The sequence below is a fragment of the Danio aesculapii genome, chromosome 11, assembly GCF_903798145.1.
Source record: "Danio aesculapii chromosome 11, fDanAes4.1, whole genome shotgun sequence".
Classification (NCBI taxonomy): domain Eukaryota; kingdom Metazoa; phylum Chordata; class Actinopteri; order Cypriniformes; family Danionidae; genus Danio; species Danio aesculapii.
Genome location: NC_079445.1, coordinates 8,381,829 through 8,394,039, shown reverse-complemented (window position 1 = coordinate 8,394,039; position 12,211 = coordinate 8,381,829). Strand labels below are relative to the sequence as shown.

The 12,211-nt window shown below is 34.5% G+C and overlaps 1 protein-coding gene across 2 annotated transcripts in view; it reads right to left on the bottom strand.

Annotated features, from left to right (window-relative positions):
* Window positions 1–12,211, bottom strand: part of LOC130236979 (inactive N-acetylated-alpha-linked acidic dipeptidase-like protein 2) — a 554,471-nt gene that overhangs the window by 270,652 nt on the left and 271,608 nt on the right. For both annotated transcript variants that reach the window (XM_056467749.1, XM_056467750.1), the window contains exon 4: window positions 11,811–11,930. In XM_056467749.1, the coding sequence (XP_056323724.1) occupies window positions 11,811–11,930 (120 nt within the window). The remainder of the gene's footprint in view (window positions 1–11,810; window positions 11,931–12,211) is intronic.

Below are 12,211 nucleotides of genomic sequence, written 5' to 3'. Positions count from 1 at the left end.
GCAGTGGCTAATATTTAAATGAATGGCTATAGTATTTAAATGTTTCGGTTGCGTTGTGTAGCATTTGTTGCAGACAGCCAAATTGCTTGTCACTGGAATCTTGTCATGTTGCGTGTAGTTAGGTCAGGGTGTCAGGAGGCGTGTGTCGTAAATATGATTTGCATGCATACTATTATATATTTTTTTTAAACTTGAGCAGCAGTGACTGGAAAGACACTTATTATATGCACATATATTTAAACGAAAATTAGATTTAATTATTATACATTATTTTATGAGCTTTTCTGTAGATTCAAGGAATGATTTATTTCATAGCGTGAGTGTTCTGACTGAGAATTAACTTTTAACAGAATCAGTGACAATATCATATATAACACTGAATATAATGCAGGAGGGAATCTGATGTTGACAAATGTCTCATTTTACCAGTGAAACTTATCTACAGTGCATCCAGAAAGTATTCATAGTACTTTTTCCACATTTTTTTTTTAATTACAGCCTTATTTCAAAATAAATTAATTTATTTATTTCCTCAAAATTTGACACACAACACCCCATAATGACAATGTGATTTTTTATTTGCAAATTGTTGCAAATTTCTTAAAAAATAATAAACCTGAAAAATCACATGAACATAAGTATTCACAGCCTTTGCCGTGAAGCTCTAAATTGAGCATTGACATTGACATTCTGTTTCCATTGATCATTCTTGACATGTTTCAGCAGCTTAATTGGAGTTCACATGTGGTAAATTCAGTTGATTGGACATGATTTGAAAAGGTGGTGTATGCCTATATATGTCTATATAAGGTCCCAGGGTTGACAGTGCATGTCAAAGCACAAACCAAGCATGAAGAAAAATGAATTGTCTGTAGATCTCAGAGACAGGACTGTCTCGAGGCACAAGGCTGGGGAAGGTTACAGAAAAAAAATTATGCTGCTCCAAAAGTTCCAAAGTGCACAGTGGCCTCCATCATCCATAAGTGGAAGATGTTTGGAACCACCAGGACTCATCCTAGAGCTGGCCGGCCATCTAAGCTGAGTGATCAGGGGAGAAGGGCCTTAGTCAAGGAGGTGATCAATTACCCGATGGTCACTCTGTCTGAGCTCCAGCATTCTTCTATGGAGAGAGGAGAATCTTACAGAATGACAATTATCTGTGCAGCAATCCGCCAAACAGGCCTGTATGGTAGAGTGGCCAGACGGAGGCCACTGCCTGCCTGGAACTTTCCAAAAGGCATCTGAAGGACTCTCAGACCATAAGAAACAAAATTATTTGGTCTGATGAGACTAAAATTGAACTCTTTGGAGTGAATGCCAGGCATTACATTTGGAGAAAACCAGGCACCGATCATCACCAGGCTCATACCATCCCTACAGTGAAGCATGGTGGTTGCAGCATCTTTCTGTGGGGATGTTTTTCAGAAGCAGGAACTGGAAGACTAGTCAGGATAAAGCTAACGATGAATGCAGCAATGTACAGAGACACCCTGAATGAAAATCTGCTTCAGAGTGCTCTTGACCTCAGACTGGGGTGACGGTTCATCTTCCAGCAGGATAATGAACCAAAGCACACCACCAAAATGTCAATGGAGTGGCTTCACAACAACTTGGTGAATGTCTTTGATTGGCCAGCCAGAGCCCAGAGCTAAATCCTATTGAACATCTCTGGAGAGATCTGAAAATGGCTGTACACCATTGCTTCCCATGATAGAGCTTGAGAGGTACTGCAAAGAGGAATGGGCAAAAATTCTCAAAGACAGGTGTGCCAAGCTTGTGGCATCATATTCAAAAAGACTTGAGGCTGTACAGTAATTGCAGCCAAAGGTGCATCAACAAAGTATTGAGCAAAGGCTGTGAATAATTATGTACATGTGATTTTTCAGGTTTTTTTATGTTTAATAAATTTGCAACAACTTCAAAAAAATATTTTTTTCACATTGTCATAATGGGCTATTGTGTGTAGAATTGTGAAGACATAAATTAATTTAATCTATTGTGGAATAAAGCTGTACGTTAAAAAAATGTGGGAAAAAGTGAGGTGCTTTGAATACTTTTTTAGATGCACTGTACATATATGTAGTCCATAAGAGAGTTTAACTAATTCATAATTATTTCATCTTTAGAATTATGAATAGTTGTATTCTGTCATCACTGTCCTGTGCATTAGGGACCAGAACTAATTTAAAGTCTATTCAAATCCAACAAGAAGCCTATACACAATTTAACATTTTAATAAACAGTTTGCATATTTTTTTTGAAAATTATTATTGCTTTTTTATCATAAGTTTAATAAATAACAATGCAAATACTGATATTAACATTTTTATAGCATACACTACCTGACAAATGTCTTGTCATCAAACCCAGTTGTAGGAGCAACAAATAATAACTTCGCTTCTAGTTGATCATTTGGAAAAGTGGCAGATGGCATATTTTTTAAATCATTTGTTGAACTACATCCCAATCATCACAAATACTGCTGAAGACATATTGGAACTCGCATGGACCCAAAATTCTCACAGAAATCAGACAAGTTTGGTGAAGGAAAAATCATGATTTGGGGTTACATTCAGATCTGCAGAGTACATAGATGGCAACATCAACAGTCTGAGGTATTAAGACATTTGTGCTGCCCATAACCCTACAAACCACAGGAGATGGCAAATTCTTTAATAGGAAAGTGCTCCTCATACTTCAGCCTCCACATCAAAGTTCCTAAAAGCAAAAAAGGACAAGGTGCTCCAGGATTGGCCAGCCCAGTCCCCAGCAATGAACATTATTGAGCATGTCTTGGGTAAGATGAATGAGAAGATATTGAAGATGGATCCAAATAATCTTGATGAACTCTGGGAGTCCTGCAAGAACACTTTCTTTGCCATTCCAGATGACTTTATTTAAGTTATTTGAGTCATTGCAGAGATGTATGGATGCAGTCTTCCAAGCTCATGAAAGTCATACACAATAATGATTCTTTTTCCACTGCACTATGACTTTATATTCTTTACTGTACATTAATTTCTGTTAAGTGACAAGACTTTTGTCTAAGCAAAGTCAGACCTTACTGTCCTAATTAAATAATTAAAAATCAAGGCAAAATCATAATTTATGTTGGTAAAATAATCTAGAGGCCTTTGTCTTCCATATAAGCCACTTCTGATACCAAATGATCAACTAGAAGTCAAGTTATTATTTGTTGTTTCTATAACTTGGATACATTTGTCAGGTAGTGTACAATATCAATATAAAAAATCATAGTTTCAAGAGTTCCCACTTAGATATGCTTGGCGTATAAAGCATGTTTGGCATGCTGTCCCGGGAGAGAACCATGAGCTCGGAGATATTTGAGCCCAGGGCTCCCGCCCGGTCGATAAGCATAGCAGGAGATCCGAGATCAGGTAGGTCTCGAGAGCTCCCCCTTTAGAAAAGGGAGAAAAATGAGGAGATGGGGTGGAAGGGGGGATTCTTCCAAATGAAAATAGAAACAGTAGGGAGAAAATGATCCATTTATAGTAGTCTAGGATCACTCTGATTGGATTATTACTGATTACAGATGAGTGGCCAGACGTGCTCAATCATATAACTTGCTCCTCTCGAAATTAGTTTATGAAACGTCACGTGAGTTTAGCATCGAGATACGTATTAAATCGTGACTTGAGTGTATTGTTGCATACATATACTGTACATCTGTACACACACAAATACACACACATGCACCTGTACTTTCCAGCCTTCAATAGTTAATATTGAGGGTGACATTTTAGACAAAAAAAGCAGTTCATATCTTTTGATTTCCTCAGGGGAGACATTTACAAAAATAAAGTACATGTGCATACTTTTAAAAAATCCATTTTAGCATCTTCAGGGCAGGACAAGAACCTCTGAGTACCCTGGGGAAATCTGACAGGGAAAATGGGGAAAACAGAAAAGGAAATAGAATGACACCAACAGATCCGACGCAGCAACACCGGGAAAATCTTTACTCTGCTTCACTTATGCTTGTTGCTCACATTACTATAATAGCAGCATCTTGTCTCAAAGGGCACATTCAAAACCAACAGCATATATCTCTACAGGAAAACCTTCATTAAACAGTCTGTTTTGAGGCTGTACATGATTCGAAGACTATATTCTTTAGGGATGATGCAATGTTATATTCACAAAGAAACATAAGTAAGATTTTTGTAATAAAATATCAAAAACCACTGGCAACATTGTAATATAATTCATATAGTTGTGTACTTGCAAAAAATTCACTAAGAAATTTAAATACTGATACATTCCAGTTTTAACTCATTTATATCCCAGATCAAACAATTAATTACAAATACACTTATACTGCACTTTTTTGTGCTTCAGTGACACATTTGATCAAGTCTATGATTAAATACTGTGTGTGACGTACAACACTATTACACAGTAAATTATTTCTGTTTAAAATCATTATATAAATGTTTTAAGCATGTAAAATTGAACAGCATTAAGCAAATCGTTTGCTGAACTGGCACTTCAGGCAAAGGACGATCACACTGCCCCAAACCCGAAAGTGAAAGGTGTTGCGGATGAAAGTGAGGACCAGGGGTCCTCACTAACATGCTCTATGGACACGCCGGCCCTGGCGATAATCACATAGTTTTTCTCAGTCGCTTTGGCACATTTTTCAGATCAGAATAAAAATTTCCTGTTCAATCTTCAGATCATTGAGTATGTTAACATAAACACCAATAATCTAATTTTAATATGATTAAGACAATACTCTGATTAAGAGTCTTCCACGTAAACACATAACAATTAAGGTCATAATCGAACTAAACAGAAATCATGAAATAAAAAAAGACATGTGGACATGTTTTTTTTTTTTTTTTTTTTTTTCCCATTTAAAACTAAACTACACAACATTAAAACTACACCCTTTCAGCAGTTCACACTTGCATCCAATACCTTGTTTGTCATGAGGGGCATGCATGAAATATTCCTGAATGAACGTGAAAGTGCCAAACTGCAGTTAAAGTCGACAAATTAAAAATGAAACACCCAAAATTACATAAAACTCCGGAGGAAATGTGGATAGCGTGGTGACACTATGACGTTAATCGAATTATGTGCTATAACATGTAAAACGGGATCATGAAAGGAACATTCAAAAAGCAACTCATGTAAACAATCATATTATTGTCTTATTCAGATTAAGGCAAACAATTTGATTACGGGTGTCAATGTAAATATAGTCATAGTGTCACTTGTGCACATCAAGACAGCAAAACAGCAGTTTCTCATTCAGTTAAACAAGTCATTTAAGCAAATGCTTTTGTACCTCCATGCAAATGATCATGTGCAATTATCTGATGTTCACTGCATTATCAACTGTTTATGTCATGTTGATCAAAATGTATTATTTTGGTCTCTGTTGATTAGTCTCACCCCCACAACATTTAATCATTTGTTCATGGCATAAGCCTTTACATAAAAAAAATACTGAACAAGTTGTCATGATATTTTGTCATAATGAATGCATTTTTTACACATTACCATTAGATTTTTTTTTTTTTTAATCTGTCTATAATTGGTACATTTCTTCCAGGTTAATCTTTTTTTTGTAATGAAGGTGCATCTGAAAGGATATTGTCCTATGCTCACATTTCTACTTTTTTTTCTTTTCTTTGTGCTATGCAGTGCTGTCTTTTGCTTTCTGTATCACAATGATATGATGTCAACAAATTACAGTACAAACAGCAAAAAATAATAATAAAAAAAAAATAGCCATATTTTACATTATTACCCTGAGCTCGGAGCTATATGAGCCCAAGGCTCATGCTGGGTCAATAAGCGTTAGGAGGGATATGAGATCAGGTAGTTCTTGAGAGCTCCCCTGATTTGTTTAACATATACCTTGATTAATAAGACACTTTAAGAAAATAGGTCACCAACCACATCACTGTGTTTGCATTAAGTGCTTGTAACTGTTACTATAATTTAATTCACTTGTGTCACATGTCTTACTCAGGAAACCGGAGTAACCAAGGAAAACCCAGGTGAACACGGGGAGAACATGTAAACTCATTTACAGTTTTGTGAAACTTTACTTGTTGTTTTGAAAACGTGCTTTATGGTGGCAAAAACCTATTGTTCCTGTTTTCTTTTTTCTCTTTAAAATATATATTTTTTGGAGTCTATATTGTTTTTTAAGAATATCTCAAACATTCTTCTATTGTGTGCTTTATCATGAATGTTGCATAGCATAACATCATGAGCCACTATCTTGTTTTACTGAAGAGAGAGATAAAGGTACCCTATAAACATTTGTAAAAGTTCTAAATGTGTTCCTATCAAAAGTGAGCTGAATGCAATGAGTCAGATTTGCTTTATTATCTGCATGTGGACTGTGTGAGAACAAGAGTGAGCTCTGTGTGCGACAGAGACGGTAGATTAAGGTCTCGGATCAAAAGTGCCATCATTCTCAAGCTAATTGTCTGAGGAGGAGCAGTCAAAAAGCTTGATCCTCAGAGACTGAGCGTAAGCACTCGCTTTAAAGAAAATCAATAACTCTTCCCAAACAAATGACAGCTAAGAGTGGCTGGGACAAGACTAGAATTCAAATCGAGAGTGTACTGGTCCCAAAGGTCACTATTACTTTCATCAAACAGCCATAACAGCTGAATCTAAGCCAATGAAATCTACATGTGTAAACTCACAGGAACTTTCTGTCAACAAGCAAAGTATATTAAGGCACTGGAGTATGAAGGAATTAGTAATGACAAACAAAAAAATGCCATTAATGCAATGCACTAAAGGGCTGTTGAATGCTTGATTCCAACTGGCTAGTAAGCAATTTAATGGATGGGAATATTTCAAATTAAATTACAGACAGAAACTGCCAAAAAATCTAATAAAAAAAAAAAAAAAAACTTAGGATGAGATGTGCAATAAATTACTGGCGCACAGCTCTAATGTATATGCACACATAAATTATTGTAAATCATCCTATAGAAAACACACTGTAAACAATGCAGGGTTCCACACAATTCTTTCATGAAGTCCCAACACAAATTGATTAGGCTAATTAAACAAATGTTGAAAAGTGGAATGAACATATAACAATTAAGTTGTGCCCAACCAATCTCAAGAATTGAGTTGTGTGGCAAGTGAGGCGGGAACGAGAGCCATGAAGGCATACGAGTCGGGAGGCGGGAGTGCTAATCACCGACACCTGCGCACATCACCTGTCTCGAGTCTCACGGAAGAGAGGATGGATGTTAAAAGGAGGTGAGACAGCAGTAGAAGAGGAGAGAAGACCAGGCCTGGATGCTTTGTTTTACTTCTGCTTTCATTTTGGCGATAGTCTATGGCAGGGGTCACCAAACTTGTTCCTGGAGGGCCGGTATGCTGCAGATTTTAGCTCCAACCCTAATCAAACACACCTGAACAAGCTAATCAAGGTCTTAAGCTGCGGTCACACTTGACTTTTCCTCCCATAGACTTCCATTCATACGCACGCGAATGCGTCAGACCGGAAACGCGGGGTCATACGTCAAGTTTCGCATGTTGCTGCGGTGCAAAGTTCAAGCTTGGTGAACTCTGACCTGCGAAATTGCATCACTTGACTGCGTGAGACCAATCGAGGATCAAAACACAACCTCTCTGGACAGAAATTTAAAACATGGAGCAATCGCTCGCTTTTTTAAATGTCTAATCATCTTGTTTAATCCCGCCCCTTTTCGCAGCGCTGTACGACAGAATTTCGCACACACAAAGCCCAGTGTGACCGTAGCTTTACTAGGTGTACTTGAAACACCCAGCCAGGTGTGTTGAGGCAAGTTGGAGCTAAAACCTGCAGGGACACCGGCCCTTCAGGATCGAGATTGGTGACCCCTGGTCTATGGGCATACATCCAGCGCAATAAGGCGCACGACGTGTTTGGGGTGATTTGTTGCTATTTTCAGACTAACACAACCCTAATTTTCCAATTTTGCGCCACGTTGTTTAAATAGCAAATACATTTGCACCACTTTGTGGAATTATGGGTGTGCTGGTCTAGAATGGAGGTTTGTTACGTTGCATTGATGGTGCGTTGCCATTTTGAGGAACTGAAATAAGACTGCGCAATTGATCAGTTGAAAGCCGGTCTAAAGTCCAGTGCAGAGCATGTTAGTTGTGCACCTTAAACACGTACATATTGCTTAATACACAGAGGATCATCATCAATACGCAAATATATTTACAAATGAAAAAAATTAAGAATTAAAATACTACAAAAATTATTACTTTCTACATAAATATAAAAACTACTGCTTCCATGCCTTCATCTCGGGTGTTTTTTTTTTTCAGTTTATTCATGGCAATTTGCTTTTGTATAATGTTGTTGTTATTATTGGCATAATTTATTATGTGCTTATTTATATTTGCTTTAGTAAAAACAAGCTTAGATTTTTCCACCTGTCAGGTTTTGGACTTTAGGATGTGTGTTTGGTAGTTTTTTGACCACACTTTGTTATTATTGTTTATTTATTAATTTGTTGGAAATTAGAATGGAATTTAGAATGGTTTTGAAACAAATTTTGCACTTTACAAATAAAATTAAATATGTAGACTAATGGATGTCTTCAGTGGAGCGCTACAACACTTTCTTTATCCACGACAGTAAAGGGGTAAAGGAAAAAGTTAAGTAAAGAGAAAGTAAAGAGGTCGAATGGAGAGGCTCATTCTTTATCCTCATGCTGATGGTCTGTTTAACTGTTTTCTCGCTAGTGAAGCGTTCGGTTCCGCTTCAGGAGGGGAATTTCAATGCTATGTGGAAACTTCCACTATGGGGATTTCATCAGAATCCAATCATCTGAAAGAGTATATGAACAGACCAATGAAATGCCAATGAGTTGGCAGCATCAGCATGCACAGCTAGCGCTACTTACAATCAATTTGGAATATAAGCACAGCAACGGGATTATTCTGGTACTTTTCAGAACATTTGACACAAATTATTTGTTTATCTGTATGGAATTAGATGCGATGCTGTCGCAAGAATTTGTCTGATGAGTGCGTTGCATTGCTACACTCATGTAAGACATGCAGAAGCCAACAGGAAATTGTAAATGTCAAAAGGTTCTTTTCTGGTCTCACAATCTGAATGCTTTCATCCACAAGTCCTTGAAGATGGAAGGCATTTGTGAGTGACATTGAGTACAGCAGAAGACAGAGTGTCCCAGATCTTACTGTGCATGAGGCTGTGAATTAATCACAAAGCTCTTATGAAATATGAAAACGTGCTTCTAGAGTACAACCACATCCAGCTTTAAGTGATGATCTATTTAGTATCTTTTAAAAGACATGCATGTCTTTATGGTTTTAAAAGAAGACATGCATCATGTAAAAAAGGCGCATAACCGCCACTCTAATGCTGTTTTTATTTAATCATTTTTTTCTTAATTTAATCAAATATTAAGTAAATCACTCATTTATTATTGCGAGTGTGTGTTATTTATTTATTATTATTTTTATTTTTTTTAGAATTTTACCAGCCGGTTTAAAATTTAAAGTTCATGTTACATGCGAATTTTGTATGCTTGAATGCCTACTTTACTAAAATTGAAAAAAAAAATAATAATAATCAAATATAAATCAAATAGTGGTAAATTAGATACTAATATTAATTAGCAAATTATTAATAATAATAATAATAATAATAATAGCACAAATTAAAAATAAAATATTTGTGAGGCGATAAAATTAACAAGGCCCTTAAGGGCCTAACAGGTATATTTTCTCTGATCTGTGTTAATAATTAAAGGACAGCACCTGTGCATTACTTATTAATAAATATCAATCACAGAAATCCAATACTCAAATGACACAATCAAGCACCCGAGTTTAAATGAAAAGCTTTGCTGAAGGTTTTCAGAGATTGTTTCTGTCGTTAAGTAAGGCTAAAAGATATGACTTGATAATTGTTTATGCATTAATCACATATAATGATTTTCCAAACAGCTGCAAAGTGATTTAATTATAAGAAATACCTTGCTTTAATCTTTGTCATGATTAAACACAGCTTTAATAATCATGGTTATTTGTGGGTCTAATGAGACTAAATCAATTTAATTTAGTCATTAATGAGAGACTAGCATTTCTTTGAAGGGATTAAATGCATCCACTTACAATGATTAAATGTCACAAATGGGTTATTTCTTTGTCCTTAATAGTTCAGTGATTGTTTTGCCATATAGATACAATATTATGCAAATACCAGTAAGTAAGGAAGCAAAGAGGGGTGGATGGACAGATGGATGGATGAATGACAGACAGACAGACAGACAGACAGACAGACTGTGTGTTTTTTTAACACATTTCTAAACATAATAGTTTTAATAACTCATTTCTAATAACAGATTTATTTTATCTTTGCCATGATGACAGTAAATAATATTTTACTAGATATTTTTATAAGATTTTATACAGCCTAAAGTGACATTTAAAGGCTTAACTAGGGTAATTAGGTTAACTAGGCAGGTTAGGGTAATTAGGCAAGTTATTGTATAATGATGGTTTGTTATGCAGACTATGGAAAAATATAGCTTAAAGGGCTAATAATTTTTACCTTAAAATCGTTCATAAAAAACTAAAAACTGCTTTTATTCTAGCTGAAATAAAACAAATAAGACTTTCTCCAGAAGAAAAAATATTATCAGACATACTGTAAAAATTTCATTACTCTGTTAAACATCATTTGGCAAATATTCGAAAAAGAAAAAAATTTAAAGGGGGGCTAATAATTCTGATTTCAACTGTAAATAAATAAATAAACGAAATAGTTTGTTAAATCTAATAAAATAAATTAACTATCATTGTACACAGCAATGTATGTACCATCAACAAACAAACAAACAATGAAAAAATAAATGTAATGTTTATTGGAAAAAAAAATAAAGTAAATCAATCAATCAATAAATAGATAAAGTTTGCTAAATGTAAGAAGATAAAATAATTATCATTGTACACAGAAATGTATGTACCATAAGCAAACAAACAAACAATGAATAAATAAATGTAATGTTTACTGAAATAAAATAAAATAAAAAAATAAATCTAAGAAAATAAAATGATTATCATTGTACATAGCAATGTATGTACCATAAACAAACAAACAATGAACAAATAAATGTAATGTTTTTTGAAAATAAAATAAAATAAAATAAATAAATCTAAAAAATTAAATGATTATCATTGTACATAGCAATGTATGTACCATAAACAAACAAACAATGAACAAATAAATGTAATGTTTATTGAAAATAAAATAAAATAAAATAAATAAATCTAAAAAATAAAATGATTATCATTGTACATAGCAATGTATGTACCATAAACAAACAAACAATGAACAAATAAATGTAATGTTTATTGAAAATAAAATAAAATAAAATAAATAAATCTAAAAAATAAAATGATTGTCATTGTACACAGCAGTGTATGCAACATCAACAAACAAACAATGAATAAATAAATGTAATGTTTATTGAAAATAAAATAAAATAAATTGTAAGTTAAATAAATAAATAGTTTGTTAAATCTAAGAAAATAAAATAATTAACATTGTACAGAGCAACGTATGTACCATAAACAAACAAACAAACAATGAATAAATAAAATGTTTATTGAAAATAAAATAAAATAAAATAAATAGTATTTTAAGAGTAGTATAGTATAGAGAATAGTATTTAATGAAGCATTTAGAATTTGTTTTATATAAATGTGTATGGGAATTGGTCCAACACATGTTATGAAGGTTAATAAATAGCAATGAATATAAATTAACAACATACCTTGTAAAGCAAAGGTGCTCCTCCGAGTTTCAACAGTGCAATTTTATTGGTCACATTTGTACTAGCTTGGACTAGTCTCAAATCCTCAGGGCTCCCATACTGAACATCCACCACCTCAGCCTGAAAAAGAAAAAAAGAAACATGTTTAAACATTTACATTTTTCAAATGGTTCAGGGCAGAGTGTCCCACATCATTTTGACCACTCTCAATGTGAGTTTGTGAGGAACAACAACTTTTCTCAACTCCCATAAGTCACCCAATAAAGCCAGTTGTCACATTCATTTCAGATATAGCAAAGCATGAGCAAAACAAAGTGGACATCTCAGGCTGTGTATAATGAGGGACAAGTGCATATACTATCAACTAAACTATAAATCACACGTAGATGTCACAGCTTTGA